General features: G+C 41.0%; 2 protein-coding genes and 1 long non-coding RNA gene across 6 annotated transcripts in view; 2 read left to right on the forward strand and 1 right to left on the reverse strand.

The window, feature by feature from the left end:
* Positions 1-8,448, forward strand: part of metap1d (methionyl aminopeptidase type 1D (mitochondrial)) — a 212,462-nt gene extending 204,014 nt beyond the window's left edge. For 2 of the 3 annotated variants that reach the window (XM_039757625.1, XM_039757627.1), the window contains exons 8-9: positions 1,489-1,536; positions 4,227-6,040. In XM_039757625.1, coding sequence (XP_039613559.1) covers positions 1,489-1,536; positions 4,227-4,426 — 248 coding nt within the window. In that variant the 3' untranslated portion in view covers positions 4,427-6,040. Of the gene's footprint in view, positions 1-1,488; positions 1,537-4,226; positions 6,041-8,347 lie in introns of those variants that run through there. The other variant, XM_039757626.1, reaches the window with a different exon arrangement.
* LOC120531845 overlaps positions 1-20,465 on the reverse strand; it is a 152,974-nt gene that overhangs the window by 129,045 nt on the left and 3,464 nt on the right. The gene's annotated exons all lie outside the window — the stretch shown is intronic.
* Positions 9,435-19,045, forward strand: dlx1a (distal-less homeobox 1a). 2 transcript variants are annotated; one of them, XM_039757628.1, is made up of 4 exons: positions 9,614-9,770; positions 14,481-15,076; positions 15,472-15,665; positions 17,856-19,045. In XM_039757628.1, the coding sequence occupies exons 2-4, from the start codon at positions 14,761-14,763 to the stop codon at positions 18,105-18,107; spliced, it is 762 nt and encodes a 253-aa protein (XP_039613562.1). In that variant the 5' UTR covers positions 9,614-9,770; positions 14,481-14,760; the 3' UTR covers positions 18,108-19,045. The 2 variants fall into 2 exon arrangements, with proteins under 2 accessions (XP_039613563.1, XP_039613562.1); XM_039757629.1 differs by lacking the exon at positions 14,481-15,076 and having other exon boundaries at positions 9,435-9,705.

Here is a 20,465-nt window from a genome sequence, read left to right on the forward strand (position 1 = left end):
AAGATGAACCATCGCCCCAGTCTGAGGTCAAGAGCGCTCTGGAGCAGGTTTTCATCCAGGATGTCTCTGTACATTGCTGCAGTCATCTTTCCCTTTATCCTGACTAGTCTTCCAGTTCCTGCCACTGAAAAACATCCCCACAGCATGATGCTGCCACCATCATGCTTCACTGTAGGGATGGTATTGGCCTGGTGATGAGCGGTGCCTGGTTTCCTCCAAACGTGACGCCTGGCATTCACACCAAAGAGTTCAATCTTTGTCTCATCAGACCAGAGAAGTTTGTTTTTCATAGTCTGAGAATCCTTCAAGTGCCTTTTGGCAAACTCCAGGCGGGCTGCCATGTGCCTTTTACTAAGGAGTGGCTTCCGTCTGGCCACTCTACCATACAGGCCTGATTGGTGGATTGCTGCAGAGATGGTTGTCCTTCTGGAAGGTTCTCCTCTCTCCACAGAGGACCTCTCGAGCTCTGACAGAGTGACCATCGGGTTCTTGGTCACCTCCCTGACTAAGGCCCTTCTCCCCGATCGCTCAGTTCAGATGGCCGGCCAGCTCTAGGAAGAGTCCTGGTGGTTTCGAACTTCTTCCACTTACGGATGATGGAGGCCACTGTGCTCATTGGGACCTTCAAAGCAGCAGACATTTTTCTGTAACCTTCCCCAGATTTGTGCCTCGAGAAAATCCTGTCTCGGAGGTCTACAGACAATTCCTTTGACTTCATGCTTGGTTTGTGCTCTGACATGAACTGTCATCTGTGGGACCTTCTATAGACAGGTGTGTGCCTTTCCAAATCATGTCACATCAACTGAATTTACCACAGGTGGACTCCAATGAAGCTGCAGAAACATCTCAGGCATGATCAGGAGAAACAGGATGCACCTGAGCTCAATTCTGAGCTTCATGGCAAAGGCTGGAAATACTTATGTACATGTGCTTTCTCAGTTTTTTAATTTTTAAAAAATTTGCAAAAATCTCAAGTAAACATTTTTCATGTTGTCATTATGGGGTGTTGTTTGTAGAATTCTGAGGAAAAAAATGAGTTTAATTCATTTTTAAATAAGGCTGTAAAATAACAAAATGTGAAAAAAGTGATGTGCTGTGAATACTTTCTGGATGCACTATATATTAGTACAGTACACCATTTGGTTCAGAATTTTTTTTTCTTGTTTTCCTCCACTAAACCTAGGTGCGTCTAATGGTCAGGTGCATCTTAAGGAGCGAAAAGTACGGTATATTGGTTTAGTCTCATGGGCACCTCACCCAGGTCTTCAAATTCTTTGGTAAAGAAGATCCGGCCGAAATAAACGCAGAATCACCTTATTGAGGACACTGGTGGACATGAAGAGGAGATGCACTCAAGTCCGAAGAGGGGACGCACTTCTTTAACCCTTTGCAATTGCGTAACGCGAACAGGGCCTTATGATTTGAACTGGGGTCCAGTTCTGTACTGTCTTCTGAAGCACATTCTCTCTTTCTTTTTTGTCTCCACAGCCAGTGACTGCTCGGTCCTGATGGAGGATGGCATGGCCTTCACGATTGGTTAGTCACTTTTTGATATTTTCTTTTTCTTTTAACTCTACTAGGGTCTCCATTTCCATTTGTTTTGTGAGTTGAGGATTTAGCACACTTGTTAGTGCTGTTGACTTACAGATCTTGTGTGTGGTGGTTGTCCAGGTGCCAAAGAAATCCCATTTAAATAAATGATAAAAAAGACAAAAAACGTTACACTTGTTGGTTTATTGATGGAGGAAAATGATCCAGTGCTACATACTTGTGTGTGAAAAAGTATAGGAACCTCTAAGTCCATTCAATGGGGTGACAATCAGGTGTGAATATGGGAGGTCCTGCCCAATTTAAAGAAGATCAACGTGGGTCTTCACAGTCAGAGTCTGATCTTCACCCCACAGGTTTGTGGATGTGTGTGTCTGTCATGCCTCGATCAAAGGAGACTTTTGAGGACCTCAAAGAAGCTAGGAAAAGGTTCTTCCTTCTTTCTTTCTTGGCTTTGATGAGGTTTTAACCCTGAGGTTGTCTCCATTGTACTCGTTTTCTTACCATGTCAACAGCAGCTCTTCCTGATCTCCTTTCACATTATCGATCCATTTCTTCTATTTTTATCACACCAACCCAACCTTGCCTTTTTTTTTAGTGTCTTGGAGACCCATTCTTTGGTGAATGCGCCATGCAGCATACCTGGTACACATGTTGGACAAATTTGTTGGTACCCTCCATGAAAAACCAAGAGCCCAGAATTGTCTCTGAAATAACTTGAAACAGACAAAAGTGACTGGCACCTGACATTGTTGATCGAGTATTTAAAGACTTTGTTTTGGTGTTTTGATTCAAAAGAATATTTCAGATCATAACAGAAATGAAAATAGCATGGACAGAAATGATGGGACCTGTAATGTAACATTTGGTTGCACAATCACCACACACAAGCGATTCCTGGAGTTCTCCATGAGACTTCTGCACCTGTCCACAGGTCGTTTGGCCCACTCGTCCTGAGTCAACTGCTCCACCTGTGTCAAGTTTGATGGTGGTCTTCTCCAGACTGCATGTTTCAAGTCTTTCCTTAGATGTCCCGTAAGATTCAAATCAGAGCTCATAAAAGGCCACTTCAGGATAGTCCAAGGTTTTGTTCTTAGTGACCCTTGGGGGCTTTTAGCTATGTGTTTTGGCTCAACATCCTGCTGGAGGGTCCATGACCTGCAACTGAGACAAAGCACAAGGAGACTGGGCAGCACATTTCATTCCAGAATGTCTTGATGATCTTGAGATTTCATTGTTCCCTGCACAGACTTGAGTCACCCCTTGCCAGATGCAGCACAGCAGCCCCAAAATATAACTGATCCTCCTCCATGTTTCACAGTAGCTGTGGTGTTCTTCTCTATGAATGCTTCATTATTTTGTCTGTGGATATAGAGCTGATGTGACTTGCCAAAAGCTCCAGTTTTGTCTCATCTCTCCAAAGTGTTCTTCTTTTTGGCTGACAGGAGCGGAACCCAATGTGGACTTCTGCTGTTGTAACCCATCTTCCTCAAGGTTCGACACTTTGTACATTCTGAGATGCTTTTCTGCTCACCACAGTTGCTCAGAGTGGTTATTTGAGTTAACGCAGCCTTTCTGTCAGTTTGAACCCATCAGGCTATTCTCCACTGACCTCTCTCATCAACAAGGCATCTCTGTCCACAGAACTGCCACTCGCTGGAGACCACTCTGAGTAAACTCTAGAGGCTGTTGTGGGTGAATATCCCAGTTACAGAAACACACAAAACAACATGTCTGGCACCAACAACCTTACCACGGTCGAAATCACGGAGATCACGTTTTTTTTCCCATTCTGGTGTTTGATGTAAACATTAACTGAAGCTCCTGACCGGTCCCTAGACGATTGTATGCATTGTGCTGCTGCCACATGATTGGCTGCTTAGATATTTTCATGGATAAGCAGTTGGACAGATGTTGCTAACGAATTGCCCAGTGAATTCTGCGCACTGGTTGGAATGTGTTATTATTATTTATTAATTACTTCATTTGTTTGTTTGTTTGTTTGTTTATTCGGAAGGTCTCAGAACACTTGATAGCCCAGTGAGTTCTGCACACTAGTTTGAGCGTATTATTATTATTATTTTATTTTATTTTTATTTATTTTTTATTTATTTATTTTTTGTATGGTCTCAGATCACTTGATAGCCCAGTGAATTCTGCACACTGGTTTAAGTGTATTATTATTACTTTATTTATCTATCTATCTATCTATCTATAGTGCCTTTCTTATCTATCTATCTATCTATCTATCTATTTATTTATTTATTTATTTGGTTGTTTGTTTGTTTGTTTTTTCGGATGATCCCAGATCACTTGAAAGCCTAGTGAATTCTGCACACTCTTTTGAATGTATTATTATTATTTTATTTAATTTTTATTTATTTATTTGTTTGTTTGTTTATTTGTTTGTTTGTTTGCTTTTTCGGATGGTCCCAGATCACTTGATAGCCCAGTAAATTCTGCACACTGGTTTATGTGTATTATTATTATTACTTTATCTATCTATCTATCTTTTATTAAATTTTTATTTATTTATTTGTTTATTTTTCGGTGGTCTCAGATCACTTGATAGCCCAGTGAGGTTTGCACACTCTTTTGAATGTAGTATTTATTTATTTACCTATTTATTTATTCAGATGGCTCCCGATCACTTGATAACACTTTTTTGTGTATTTCAGAACCGATTCTGATGGAAGGCTCTCCAGAGTTCAGAATCCTAAAGGACAACTGGACGGCGGTGTCAGTGGACGACAAAAGGTGGGTGGCAGTTCTCAGTTTTTTCTTCAATCCAGGTCAAACACACTTCATTTTGGTGGCCGTTGCCTTTGTGAAATTCACCTTTTTCATTTTCTTTTTAATCGATTTTTTTTCCTCTTAATGTTTTCCCTTTCCTATCATGTTTTTTCCTCTTCTTACGTAAATTGTTGAGTGTTTCAAAACTACAGCGAGCCTGTCATTAGGCCAAGTGCAACACTGCACTTTGGGGAACAAGACTGTCAAGACACGTTTTGTTCTGCTACCCAAACGTTTATTCTAAATGCATAAAGCAAAGTAAATGCTTTCTATTTGTGAGCTACTTTTTGTATTAGGAGCTTCTAAAGAAACTGAATATTCTGGAAATTAAGTTGTCATACCCTTCTTTTTGTGTGCCATTCTTTTCTTTATTAAGCCCGAGCCCAAAATCTCTGAGCAATTTCTATATGTGTGATTACACCGCTCAGCGTTTAATGATGCCATGTAACAAATTATGATTTAGGAAATGTCATGGCGGTCTATACCAGCTGTGAGAATCAGAGTTCATTTCAATTCCTAGCCTTGACACGGCCGGAGTGAAGTTTGCATGCTCTCCCCATGTCCAGGTGGAGTCCCTTGAAGCTCATTGGAGACTCCAAACCGGACTGGTGTTTGTGAGTAGACCTGTGATGAACTGGCATCCCTCCCTGGGTTGGTTCCTCCAATACACAGTTTGATATTGGCACAGGGTGCAGCACTTGAAGGTCCATCCACTGTGTGACACTAAATAAGCCGCTCTGCACCAAGACGTGCTTATTATATTTAATATAAACCTGTCTTGGAGATCGGAGAAGTTTTGTCTGTGGACCTCTGAGACAGGATCAGTTCAAGTCACAGACCTGCAGAAGGGTCCTGCTGCTTTGAAGGTCCTGAAGAACACAGTGGCCGCCACCATTCTGAAGTGGAAGACGTTTAGAGCCACCGTGACTCTTTTTCCTCAAGCTAGCCGCCCAAGCTAGAACTTTAGTCAAGGGGGTGACTAAAAACCCAACGGACACTTTGACAGAACTCTGGAGGTTCTCTGTGGAGAAAGAAGATCATGCCAGGTGGACATCTGTCTCTGCAGCACTACACCAATTAGGCCTGGTTGACATGGAGGGCAGACTGAAGTCACTTCTGATTAATACGCATGTGACGGTGTGCTTGGAGTTTGCCAAAAGGTACCTAAAGGTCTCTGAGGCCATGAGATTGAATAATCTGATGAAACCAAGAGTGAACTCTTTAGATTGAATGGTAAGTGTCACATCTGAAGGAAACCAAGCACAGCTCATGACGTGCACAGCATCAACCAGATGGTGAAACATGGCAGTGTGGCAACAGCAAGCTGTGGAGTTGTTTTTTAGTTAGAGCAAAGTACAGAGAGATCCTTGAAGGAAATCTCCTCTGAATTGCCCAGGACCAGGAATTGCACTGCTAAGGGGGCTGAATAGAGGGTCCCAAAACTTACAGTGCATGCATGTGATATTTCTGTTTTCATTCTGAATACATTTGAAATAAATGTCAAACTTTGGTTTTACTTTTTGATTATCGAGTATTGTATGTGGCTGGATGATTAAATAACCAGTTTTAGAGAATGGCGGCCAAAATGTGCAAGAAGTGAAAACCTCTGAATGTGCTCTGTGGGTCTGTTCATCTATCTATCTGTTATATAGTGCCTTTCATATCTATCTATATAGTGCCTTTCATCTATCTATCTATCTATCTATCTATCTATCTATCTATCTATCTATCTATCTATCTATCTATCTATCTAGTGCCTTTCATCTATCTATCTATCTATCTATCTATCTATCTATCTATCTATCTATCTATTACTGTATATAGTGCCTTTCATATCTATCTATCTATCTATCTATCTATCTATCTATCTATCTATCTATCTAGTGCCTTTCATCCATCTATCTATCTATCTATTGTGGATGTTGACCTGGACACAAACAGGCAGACACCATCATTGTCACTCAAACACACGTTTATTCACCACTATTTACAATAAGTGCACCACAAAACCCCAAAGTCCCCAAAGTCCTGGCCACACAATGCCTTTCTCTCACTCTCTTCAGGCCGCCTCCTTGCCTTCTCCAGCTCAGTCCTCTCCGCTCCCGACTCTCTCCCTGAATGAAGGGAGGCGGCCCCTTTTATCCACACCCGGATGAGCTCCAGGTGCTTCCCGGCAATCTCCCGCTGACACGCCCAAGTGTGGCGGAAGTGCCGGCTGTTCTCCCGAAGCTCTCCGGGTGTCCCTGCTTCTCTTCCCCCCCAGCACTTCCTGGTGTGGCGGAAGTGCTGAGGTTCAGGGTCCCCAAGGCAACCAGGAAGGTGGCCCCCACGTGATCCCAGATGGGTACACGCCCACTTCCGGTCCTCCAAGGCGTCCTGGCCGGGTCGTTGCCCCTGGTACCCTCGACACTATCTATCTATCTATGTGGTGCTTTTCATCAATCAATCTATCTTTCTCTTTATCCATCTATCTAGTGCCTTTCATCCATCCATCTATCCATCTATCTATCACCTTTCATATCTATCTATCTATCTATCTATCTATCTATCTATCTATCTATCTATCTATCTATCTATCTATCATATTAGGAACCTCTAATTCCCAGAATTAAATGGTTCTTCAACAAGCAGGGTTTCTATGAGGAACCACACAACCCAGTAAATAGCCTTTATTTTACAAGTGTATTTATTATACAGTATGTCTTCTGCCTATGTTTTACACACTACCTCTCCTAACTGTTCAGTTCTCTATGACAATAGTGCCTTAGCTATGTCTGTCTGTCATCTTTGTCCTTCTGTTTTATAGTGATCCACCTATTTATGTATTTAATTGGCTATTTCATATTTAATTGATCTAACTTGTGTTATACCTTTCCTGTGTATGTCTTACATAGCACCTTGCTTTTCTATAGTCTGTCTTCTACAGGCATCTTTCAGTTCTTTTACTGTGCAGCACCTGTTTGCTTTATACAGGTCAGCCACTTTCAATTCTGTCTAATATAGCACCTTTCCTGTGTATTTCTTTATAATTCTTATATCACCCTATGCATTTCTGCGTTATCTGTCTTCTGTAGTTCCAGTTTGATTTATATAGACACCTTTAAATTCTTTCCTATATAGCTGCACCTTTCCTGTGTATTTCTTTATGAGTCTCATATAGCACCTTGCATTGCTGTGTATCTTACTTATACCGCTCCAGTCTGTAGGCACCTTTCAATTCTTATATTGCACCTTTCATTTCTATATGTCTATCGGATGCACTTATTAAACCTTTTGCTGTCTTTTATTAATGTTTCCTCGAGTAAACCGCCTGTCATCTAATCCCGTGTCTGAGGTCCCGTTTTGTTGTCTATTCAGGTGCCATTTGTTCACTTTGCGGCCTCTTTTTCCGGCAGACTGCTGAAAGGCCTGTGCTCGTGCCACCTCTTAAGATTTGTCATTTATACTGTTGGTATTTATTTCGAGCACATTTTTGTGTCCTTAATTAACATGGGACTCGCGGCCATGTCCGCCTGACTGCCCAGCTCTGTGTCACGGTTGTTCCCCGCCATGTTCAGCTGCGTGCCCGCTGACTTTGAGCAGCGTGGGTCTTATTTTGTTATTTCTATTGGTGTGTTCTAAAACTTCTGAATGTTTTATTTTGGTGGTATTTATTTATTTATTTATTTTTGTGTTGTGTGTTTTCATATAATAAAGACGGATCGATGGCGGTCCTTCTCCAGCCCCATGCATGTTTGACTGTCTTCTTCATCTTGTACACTTGCCGTTGGTTTCTTTCGTATGTCTGCGGATGTTCGCTGTTCACGTCGGTAAATTTTGTGTAAACTGTTGTGGAGTTTTTCTCTCCTCGCTCCCCTTTCACTCTTGATGACATTTTATTTCCCCCCTAACATGTCTGCTTCCGGGATTTTCATTTGCGCCCCGGTGTCTTGGCACGATGCTGGTGATATTGTGAACGCGTTATGAATGTGCTATCAGATGATTAATTTTGTTTGTTTCTTGCCAGGTCAGCGCAGTTTGAGCACACAGTAGTCATCACATCAGAGGGAGTGGAGATTTTAACGAAGCTGCCAGAGGAAGATGACTTTTGATGGAAGCCGATTTCAAAAAGACACCTCAGCACAATGGAGAACAATGCCTTTCACCTCGCGCATTGTTGACTTTACTGTATATGCAGATTTCTGGCTCTCCCGCCGGATCTCCGCTCTAAAATTCTATTGTTCCTAAAAGGAACAAAAAAAATTAAAAATCAGCTTCTGCAATACTTTGATGGACTGCGATTTTAGTGCAACTCTTTATTGAACCTGAGCGAAATTCAGTCTGTGAACAATGGCGAAGCAAATAAAAATGAGATTTGAAAGTTATAAAGCAGAAGCAAACATCCATATTCACCGAAATCGTAAAGTTCGGCTCACTAAATGCAAGTTGCAGTTAAATAATGCGCTTCGTTTCTACAGATCGATTGTTCAAATGTGTAGGAGTGTGCAGATGTCAACCTTCGGGTGTCATTTGGTGGACAGACAGATGGACGGACCTGCAGAGACCTCTTGAATGGCCGCGAGCACGCAGGGGGCGCGCCCGCCCTTTGGCGTTTTCATTGTCCGTTACTTGATTTTGGGGATCATCGCCTGCCACTCTCGTTTTTGTTCTTATAGCGATGTGACTCAGCAATCACAGACATCAGTCATCTGTACTCGCCAGGTTTCTGGTCAGCTTCGACGCTTTTGTGCACCATCAAAAAAATAAATAAATAAATAAATACTGAACTTACTCAAAAGGCACTTCTCCGTCCCAAAATGCTGCCTAACTGTGTCGGGGCTCTGGTTTTATTGTGCCTGATTGTGTGAAAGCAGCACGAGGAGTCCAGCAGTGCAGCTGTCATGTAAAGTGGAGGAAAACAAATCGGACCTGTATTTTAAAAGAAAAATAAAAAAGACATGTGGCCGGCAGACAGACAGACCGGCGAGCCCCTTGAGTGCAGGGCGCTGTTAACCGCACACCACATCCAGAAATCCAATGTGGGAGTCCTTAGAATTAAACTGTTTGAGTGATGACACTTCACAGATAACTTTGTGGGGAAATTAAAAAAAAGGTTTACTCTTAGGCATCCCAGTGCTCTTTTTATGCTGCAAAACGCTGTCTCCAAATTTTTACTCTACATCTCGCAGTTCAATTATGTAATTAGGCTGATAATCACAGTGACGGAATTTAACTGCCTTCAATTTGTTATTCATGCGCAGAGTTGGTACAGCCAGCACCGCACAAATGGGGATCGAACTCTCGAGTGTGTTTCGTCCACAGCTTTGTCTGCATTTAGGGGGAAATTAACGAAGACTGGAGCGACGGGCCAATACCGAGCAAATGGTAACGCCATCAGTTTGTTAGACTTGACGAGGGCAGACAGCCGACGGGCTCTACAAGGCGTAAATGTAAGACTCAAATGTGTCGTACAGTTGTCGGGGGTTGTCTGTCAGGCGAGGAACATGCGGAAGTGTGCGCGACCCGGGATGACTCGGCGCCCTGCTCGGGGTTTGGTGCCTGCTGGGCTTCTGATGTTGAATAAGCTCGGGCCGCCGTTCTCCGCTGCTTGACTAATCTATCTATCTATCTATCTATCTATCTATCTATCTATCTATCTATCTATCTATCTATCTATCTATCTATCTATCTATCTATCTATCTATCTATCATACATATAGTGCATTTTATCTATCTATCTATCTATCTATCTATCTATCTATCTATCTATCTATCTATCTATCTATCTATCACATTTGGAAACCTGCTTAATTCAAGGCTGCGGAGTCCAGAGCCTAATCCCGGCAATTCTGGGAACAAGGCAGGAATCAGACCTAAACAAGGCGCCTGTTCTTTTATATATATATATATATATATATATATATATATATATATATATATATATATATATATAGACAGAGAGAGAGAGATCTCAAAATCATCAGTGTTAGTAACACTCAAATGTATGGGTTCACTTTCCATTTACAAAGTTATAAGAATTACTTTGACACTGGGTTAATGTAACACTGATCATTGTTCTGGTTTTATATATATATATATATATATATATATAATGTGTGTGTGAATGTATAGACATATGAGTGTGTATGGGAATAGCAGACCCATACAATGAGTGTTAATTTAGCATTTGCAATTATGATGTGTAAGTGTGTGTATACATATATAGACATAGAAACACATAAAGCTGTATATATATATATATATATATATATATATATATATATATATATATATATATATATATATATATATATATACAGATAGATAGACATTAGCGATTTTAGTGTGTGCATATATACATGTGTGTGTTCGTGTATGTGTGAATGTGTGTGTGTGTATATATATATATAAAACACTTTGAAACCTGCTTAATCTGGTTGAAAGGTGCGGGTTGCGGAGCCTCATCCCAGCAATTTTGGGCTTAAAGCAGGAACCAGTCCTAGACAAAGTGCCTCAATCTCTCTCTCTCTCTCTCTCTCTCTCTGTGTGTGTATATATATATATATATATATATATATATATATATATATATATATATATATATATATATATATATATATATATATAATATGCATGCACATCAAAGTCGACCTCGTTAAATGAGTACAAACTGCATGGTTTCAGTCTTTCCTTATATACACTTCACTTTTAAATTGCTTTGACATTGTGTTACTTTAACAGTGATGAATTTGCTGGTATCTTATATATAAAACAAACTTTCAAAACAATCCATCCGATGAAAAGAAGTCATGTCAAGTTTTGCTATTGCTATTCTCTCCAATTCTGCTGATCCCAAACCATTCCGTTTCATGTCAAGCCGTCTCCTGTAAGTCGCCATTTCTCTCCGTCCTTGTGTTCCGAGTTACTTAACAACAAACAAGATTTGGATACAACATCACCAACTACATTAGACACCCCCGAAAAAAATAGATGACGCACAAAAAAGCAAAGATATGAATTAAAAAACAAAAATAAATACTATAACACACAATACGGACGAGTACTGTATCGCTTTTATTTCCTGTTACGTTTATGGACTGTACCTGCGCGTAAATAAAATGGCCCGTTCTTCCAGGACCAGAAGGTGCCCTTTTCGAGAGTTCATTTAATTTACCTTTATTCTTAGGTTACTTCTTATTAATCAGTGGTGCATTTTTGGGGGGGCTTTTCCTATAAACGAAGAGCAGGAACTGCCATTAAATGAGTTCGTCTTTACTGTCATTTTTTTTCTCTTCCATATTTCTAATATACGTTTATGTGTTTCCTGTCCTGCGCTAATGTGACCTGAAATGCTGCCACTGCCTTGGCAATACGCGATGTTTTAATGCGCCTTTACTATGACGTTATAATGAGCAAAATTGCATTTTCTAATTTGAACAAGATAATGAAATTAAATGGAATTAGTGTAGCATTAATTCCTATATGTTTGTTGGCATTATGAGATTAACCAGCAATAATTTTATTAGGGCTGTAGGCTTTTTACCAACTGCTGCGGTAACAAGGCTGCCGTCGAGCCAATTACTGAAAGGTGATGTTATTCATGGTTACATGTGCGACAGCGTAAAATTGGCATTTTAAGGGTTCCCTAAACACTCTGGCGTGGGATTTGAAACTCTTTTATTAACAAATTATGAGAAGGCTTGGAGGGATTCTTGTATTACATTTCGTATTATTTTTACATTTTAGCTGCTTTTCTTTTTCGTTCTCCTTGATTTTATTAATAGTGTTCGCTGTTCTTCCTATTGATGCTTCTTTACTTCTTATTCAGCCCTTCATTCACCCTCTAAACCGTTAAGTCAGGGATGCTGATCATTTTTTCTTTTTCTTCTTGTTATCCCGCGTCCTGACGTGAATTAAGTTGTTTTGATGGACAGATATTATTATAATCATTACAGTTGTTGTTATTTGTTTTGCGGTATTCTTTTCGATATTTTATTTTTAGTAGTAGTGATATTATGCGTTGTTGCGCATTTTTTGTCACGTAGTATGCATTAATTGTGGCTGTTATTCATTTTATCATAGTATTATATTTATTGTTTTATATTATTATAGTATCAGTTAACACACAATGATAATGATAATAATAGTAATAAACCGAAGAACAAAAGGAATTAAATGATGAGGCTAGAAAGACACATTGCTAGTGTTGGAGCTCAGCGAACGATGCCCAATTTTGCGATTGTCTGCGCCGCGTTTACCGCTAACAAGCCGGCGATGCTTTTCTCTTTTTCGTCTAAAATGTAGGTCGAGCTTCTCCTCTACAACTGTTGCTCCTCATTGTCTTTTCTCAGATCCCAGGATAAGATTAAGTCGTGCTCGCTCGACCACACGTCGGCTCCAATAAAAAGTGAAGTCTCCTCGAACAGGTGCGCAGGCGACTGCTGCCCAAAGACGAATTCACGAGAAATAACACGGCAGGGCGCCAGGATAAGGTTTAAATTGTGATATACGGGATTTTTTTTTAAAGGTGACGTTTTAAAGAGAGTGAGGTGTTAAACCGTGCAAACGGATTTTGAAGAAACGTGCGGGATGAAAACTGTTGGAATTTCATACTTTATGGCCTTGTCTGTTTAAATATTAGGGAGCTCCGTATATTAAATGAATAGCTGCAAATGCGTCACAACAAGAGAATTCAAGTGCAAATATTAAGTTGCATAAAAACTTCACATTGATTAGATTGTACGGCTTGTTCATTCACATGTACGACGTAGTTGTAATTTAATATGAAGTAAAACTTCTGACGAACAAAACGTGAAGGCATGAAAATACGCAAAAACGTTCGCCTTGTTCCGTATGCGCGTAAATGAATGAAGGCACGCGTTAAACGAGTAAAAGTAAATAAATAAGAGTTTGGAAAGATACAAATGCTCAAGTCTGAATGAAAATTTTCCACCAGAGGTGCTACTGACTTTTTGTCCCCCCCCCTGTGAAAAGTCTGATCAGCACGGGATGGTCCACGCCGGCTGTTTAAATGATGAAAGGCTGTGTGTTGCAAGTCGTGTTAAATATATGGCTAATTATGCGTATGAAAATTAAACATCAGTGTTATGCTAATAGAGCTGCCTTCAGCTGTGGATCCGAGTACTTGAGACTACCATTTAATCAAATGCATCAGTAAGTAATCCACACGCACGTGTGAACTCTCGCCAGCCCTTTCCCCTCCGAGAAACGAAAAAAGGGCACCCCCCCCACTACAAAAAAGGAGGGCACCTGCGGTTCACTTCCACCCTGCTGGGGTAGCCCACCCACGCCTCTGCCCACCCCAACCACTGCCACCTTGGGGCACACATCAATTGGGGGACACATATTTAAGTTTTCTTCTTGGTAAATATATAGCGCACTAAAACCGTTAGAAATGATAATCCAGCGTGCAATTATTTTGACTCTTTAAATGCCCGACCATGCAGTTTTTTTTTTCCCCTCACAGGTCAAATGAGGCAATTTATTCAATTAGTAAACCCTGATTCAAAGAGGGGGATTATTAATTCCGTTAATAATGATCGCGTATTGTGCTAAACTATTTAGACGGTGAAATGATTCGGATTCGAAGTTTGTGTGTATTAGATTTGAACTTTCTGCGCTGTACACCAATTCATGCCGTGCTGGCCTAGCGTCCCGGCCGGTGTTGGTTCCCGTGTCGCCCCCATTTATTGTCCATAACGAATTCGGCTTCCCTCGACTCCGTGCTTCGGTAAAAAGGACGCATACGCATCGTTTGTCAGTCATGAGCTCACATTTCCTCGAAGGTTAAGAGGCTTGGTTCTTGAATCTGCACGCACAGAATCAAATATAAAAGTATCACCGAGACGTTTGGACGAGGCTGATTTCGGAACTGAAAATGGTCCCCGCTTCCTTTTTTTTTGTTGTTTAAGCCGGTATAGGGGAAAAAAATAATTTAGCAGGCAAATAATTAAAGAGGGCAATTCCTTGACGAGTAACATAATGCGCCATATCGACAGTTTTTTAAAGCGGTTTGAAATAAATCAAAGTGCGCTCCCTTTCTGTTTTCCACTAATTCGCCGCGCTCAGGTTTACTCTACCATTTGAAGACGCCTCGCTATCGGCTTCACTTTTACTGGTTTCTTGACTCTTTTTTGCAGCTCCTGTGGAGCCAAGTTGCCTCCAGCCAATGGCGTGCGCCCGTGGAGAAAGTGAACCAATCAGCGCTCCCCTATGATGAATATTCATGAATTACTGATTCAAACCTTTGAGGCGAGTTTGTGTAGATCCACAGCATCATGCTTAGACTTTTCACAGAGACAAACTCCATTTTCTTATGAATGGAAAGTGAAAAAATCAGATCAGCTTAAATTGGGATCCATCCTTCACTGAGATCATACAAGAAAACAAAAAAGGAAGAGAAGGGACCAGCCAGAAGAGATGACAATGACCACGGTGCCAGAAAGTCTAAACAGCCCTGTGTCAGGGAAAGCCGTGTTTATGGAATTTGGGCCACCGAGTCAACAAATGTCGCCTTCATCCATGTCTCATGGACATTATTCCATGCACTGTTTACACTCCGCCGGCCACTCGCAACATGAAAGCTCGTACAGCACAGCTTCATCTTTCCCTAGGTCTCTGGGTGGTTATCCTTATGTCAACTCGGTGGGCAGCCATTCCTCCAGTCCATATATCAGTTCAGTGCAGTCCTACCAAAGCAGCTCGACTCTGACCCAAACCAGGTTAGAAGACTCAGGTAAGACCGCCACACGTGTTGACTTTCTGCCGCGGACTTTTCAAAGGTTAGGGAACAACTGGCGCTCTGCTGGTTCAGTCCAGTGAGCAGACATGGAATTGGAAAATGAGCCCAGATGTTCGCGTATTAGTCTTGGTAATTATTTATTGCGTAATGCTATAAACAATGTATGCAATTAAGGCTAATTATACCTAAACTGTAGCTTGTAAAAATAGCAAAGTTGAGCTGTCGACTTCAATTCAGAGCTCCGCTGCCCTGCTTCTTCCATAGCGGCGCCTTTTCTTTTTCTTTCTTTCTTTTCTTTTTTTTTTATTTATTTTTGCTACAATATCCCCTCATGCCATGCCTTGTTTCTTCTTCCTCTGCTTATTTTTTTCCCTCTTCTTAATCGACAGAAACAGAGAAGAACACGGTGGTGGAAGGAGGAGAAGTTCGGTTCAACGGCAAAGGAAAGAAGATCCGCAAACCCAGAACCATTTATTCCAGTTTGCAACTGCAGGCTTTGAACAGGAGATTTCAGCAAACCCAGTATCTGGCGCTGCCCGAGCGGGCTGAGCTGGCGGCTTCATTGGGGCTCACGCAGACTCAGGTCGGTGTTCGTTAGACACTAATTTATATGTATTTATGAAGGAAAACAACAACAACAACAACAATATATATTTGTATATCAAAAACATAGATTTGAGAAAGGAAGAGTAAACTGAGATGGACGGACTAGCAGCGAATCCCAAAAAGCCTTTTAACACGAGAGTCATTTTGAGAGTCCAAGTCAATATAAATACGATATATATAATAAAAAAGACAGAAAAGAATTTAAAAAATATATAAGCAACGGCCTCGCTCGTGGTAGCGCCGAGCGTCTGTTGACACTCACCATTCCTGAACATTGAGGGGCTGCGACCGACAAGTTTTTAACTCGACTGCGGTCTGATGTATCAATCACAGCAAAAATGTTCTAAAATTAAACCACAATTTATTTGGAATGTTTTACATGTCATTTAATTAATTAATGCGTATTATTTGAAGGTCTTATACCTACACTCTTAAAAAAAACAAAGGGGCCAAAAAGATGCCACAACAGATGTCATTTTGGTTCCTAAAAGAACCTTTCACTTGAAGGTTCCCGAAATAAACGTTTACTTATTTAAATCTGTAAAACAGAACAAAAAAAAAAAAAAAACGTTTACTTATTTAAATCTGCACAGACTCCATAAACAGATGAGAAGAGATCTGTGAAACGCCGATGTGTTTCGGATTTTCAAAGGTCGCTCGCTGCATACACTCGCACGAGCTCGGAGCTGCGCTTCTTAATCTGGTAGTGTTCCTGCTAAAGGTCGCCTACCCTACATTAAAGAATTCGGTTTTGTCCACATGGTAGGAACCTTTTCAAAGTCCAAAGAAGCAACTTTAGGGGCAAAGAAACATTCGTAGCATGAAATGCCGAACTGTCTTATCTATGCATCTGTCTGTAATCGAGATATATCTGTGTGTGTGTGTCTGTCTGTCTGTCTGTCTGTCTATGTGTGTCTGATCTTACCAACTATAATCGAGTTATTTGAATGTCTGCGTTGGGGGAAAGTCAAATTTCCTCCTGGAAATATTACTATACTAAAATGATCTATCTATCTATTATATGGTGCCTTCATTTCTATCTATCTATCTATCTATCTATCTAAACATATATACACACACAAATAGCAAACAGAAACATAAGTAGTGTCAGAACTATCTACGTATCCAAGTGTATGTGTTTGTTTGTGTGTGTGTATATATATATATTAAAAATAAAATTTATATAAAACAGAGGGGGCCAAAAATTTATTCACGCTTCAACAAAAGAAAAACCTGTATTAAAGTTGTGATATTACATTTTTCCAGATTTTAAGGGATGAATTTAAGTCACTTTTGATGTAAACTTTACAATTAGCTCTTTTAAGAATGCGTCGTATACTTGATCTGCCAACTCTTGTCTCACGTGCACATTGTTTGGTAGATAACAACTGATAAAGTGTGTATAGATTTTGTTGGCCCCCTCTGTCTATAGTAAATTATCTATATGTGTGTTATGTAGTACCCGATCCTACTATTTATTCGATTTAAATTTATGTGCGTGGGTATGTATGTATTTGTGTATATGTATACGTGTGTGTATATATGTGTATATGTATGTATGTATTCATATATATATATGTGTGTGTATGTATGTATGTATTCGCATTGTCGACGTGCACAGTAAAATTGTTACCTTCACGTCCCACCAACTTGCCCTCTCCACCGCCATGATAAAGAAGAATGTATTAAAATTAATCGAGTAAACAAACCTTTTCAATTACAGGGTTTTATGTAGAGAATATCAATATCCAGTATTTTGGTTAGGTTTTGAGACCGACCCTCAACGGGTTATTCTATGCTGTTTATTTTCACAGATCAGCCCTTTTGCTGTTAAATTTGTGCATTTGTGTCTAACTTTTATAATCGCTTGATATTTGTGTTTGTGTATATTCTCGTATAATTGACATGTGTGCATAAATAATGCTGTCGATTTGGGTTCATATTATTTCCTTCCCGTTTCCCGTTATTATATTTTATGAGAGTTTTTTTTTTTTTTTTCCTTTTGCACGGCCCACTGTTACCTGTAAATCCTTACATGTCATATTAAATATGGACTCTCCAATGAAGTTAACAATCAGCTGCTCTTTTCTTTGGTTTTTTTTTGTTTTATATTATTGTATTTTCTTGCACGTAACTCACACGAGTCCCCTCTTTACGGTGCTTGCAGGTGAAGATCTGGTTTCAGAACAAGCGCTCCAAGTTCAAGAAGCTGATGAAGCAAGGCGGCGGCACGCTGGACGCCAGTGCTTTGGCTAACGGCAGGGTTCTGACGGGCAGCTCCCCATCGGTGCCCCCGGTCTGGAACACTTCGTCTTCTGGTAAAACCCCCACAGGGACTCCGGGGACGTACATCCCCAGCTACACCTCGTGGTACCCTACGGCACACCAAGAAGCTATGCAGCAACCTCAACTGATGTGATCGGAAATTCAGTCTCTCCCACCCTCACTGCCGGACCGTAACAAAGGGACGTCCGGCCAGCACTAGCCAGTAACGAACGCACTGCACCCACTAGTCCACGGCAGACGAGCACAGATGCGATGCGGAGCGCTTTTCCTCGGGCTGACAGCTGACAGACAGGTCGGCCTCCCACCACCGTTAGTGCCCCCAGTGAGCCTGGGAGCAGAGCCGGGCCTCGTGCGCAGGGGCACCCAGAATGTCTTTACGCGTGTTTGTAGCGAATCCTCTTTGCAATGGTGAAGAGAATGGGTGACAACGCATATCTCTAGCTGAATCTTCACATATCTGGAGGCTTTCAAAGCTGCTGTACCTCATTTCTGTGTTGTTTTTTTTTTTTTTAGCGCCTGTGTGCATGTGTCCTTCCGCCAAGTCCGTCTGTCCGTCTGTGCACCTCATGGGTGGATCAGCCACGCAAAGTGTTTCCACTCGATGTTTATGTTTTCGTTTGATTCCGTTTAGGGAGTCGAATAAAATGTTATTTCCCGTTAAAGGGGGCATCCCCGTGCCAATTTGGTTGTAGGCATCAGGCGGGAGACTTTGGGTTACTGGAAATGAAAGACGTACGTGGGAGGCACAAAGTGTTAAAACTGTGGCGACCCCCTGAGTCCTGTAGTGATTTGAGCGGGGTAGACACGCTGAGGTCACCATTCGGTTTGAGCGGCCTTTACGTGTAAATGTCTTGTTTTATTTAACCTATTTATTATTATTATTATTATTATTATGAAAATGAAAATTGTCCACCGCTGGGAAAACTAAAATCACAACCCAGCTAAACTCATGGCGTCTGACCCAGGTCTGCCTACGAACTGAACACTGAGCCTCTCAAAAATTCCCCCCCAAAAAAACGAAATGAGGTGTCGCAGCTTTTAGACGAACGAAGCCTTTGAAATAAAAAAAAATCTTCATGCCAAGAAGTTGTGCGTCTGCCCACCCCGAGGTGCGGACCGACTGATCTCTCCATCCCATACCAAGTCCAATCTGATGCATCCTCATTCATTTTCTCGTTTGGTTTTGTTTTCTTTGTTTTTATTTGATTATTCTGTGTGTGTGTGCGTGCGTGTGTGTGTGTGTGTGCCTGTATACACGATGCATTGTGAAATGAGATTTTATCTGTGAAATATGGAATGTGTTCATGAAATTTTTAAGTGTTTTGTTTTATCTATGTCAAAGTTTAGTTTTATAATGAAAATGTTAATTTATTGCTTTATATTATTCAGAATTCTTGTAAATACAGTGTAAAGTTTTAATTTATGATTTTAAAAAGGAGACCGACTGAAGTGATAAGGTCCGTCTTTTTAAGTTACACGGGCGCCTATGACAAAAAGCTTTTTGTATTATAAATGTTTTTCTCTCTCTCTCTCTCTCTCTCTCTCTATCTTTCTCTCTCTTTTATAAGGGTGGGGCGGGGGGTGAAGGCTGTGAACAATTTAAATTGTAATTTGAATTAAGTATACAAATTTTAAATTAAAAACAAAGCACAACTGAAAGTCAAATGAAGTCCATTTTTATTGCCATGCGCTCTTCCGAATTTGCAGTGTGAAATGGATTTATTTATTCTCCATGCGCATGATGAAGCCATCACCGCACTCTCTTGCATCTGCCTTCTTTGGCCAATACGTAGGTCACTCAGGACCCCTTGGTTTCGCCCACTAAAGTGTCTCTTGTGACCCCTCTCCAATTATTCCAATACAACAGTTTTAGAATTAGTTGCCATTAATTTACATCCATAGTCGCTATAACGTCCTTTCCCCTCTTATGTGGTTACAATAAACCCGCTTTTGAGCGCTGAATGACAGGAAAAGCGCCGGTGTGTGTTAAGTGAATAATTGGGCCAGGAGCAGGTGCTGCAGAAAGGCGGGGGGCGGGGGTTGGCCAAGGAAAAAAAAAAAAAAGTTAAAATGGGGCTCTGGAGAAGTGGCGAGTTCAAAGGAGCTCTTGTTTGGGCTGAAGGCTGAACTGCGCTTTTTCAGCAACGATCACAGGGAGAGAGCGAATGGACTGGCATGTAGGACAAAACGCAGAAACGAGTAGGCGCGCGAGATCTGACACGCGCGCCCGGGAGAGACAGGCAGACGCTCAAGGCGAGCCATGGGAGCAGAGGCGGGCGGGCGGGCGGCGACGTGAACCAAGAAATCCAAAAATTATCTATCTATCTATCTATCTATCTATCTATCTATCTATCTATCTATCTATCTATCTATCTATCTATCTATCTATCTATTCATTCTGTATAACTAATTCTTTCTTTCTAATATAGTATCTATTCATTCACATATACCTAATGGATAGGTGGAAAGATAACCAACTATATAGCATAGT

The sequence above is a fragment of the Polypterus senegalus genome, chromosome 6 (assembly GCF_016835505.1).
Source record: "Polypterus senegalus isolate Bchr_013 chromosome 6, ASM1683550v1, whole genome shotgun sequence".
Classification (NCBI taxonomy): domain Eukaryota; kingdom Metazoa; phylum Chordata; class Cladistia; order Polypteriformes; family Polypteridae; genus Polypterus; species Polypterus senegalus.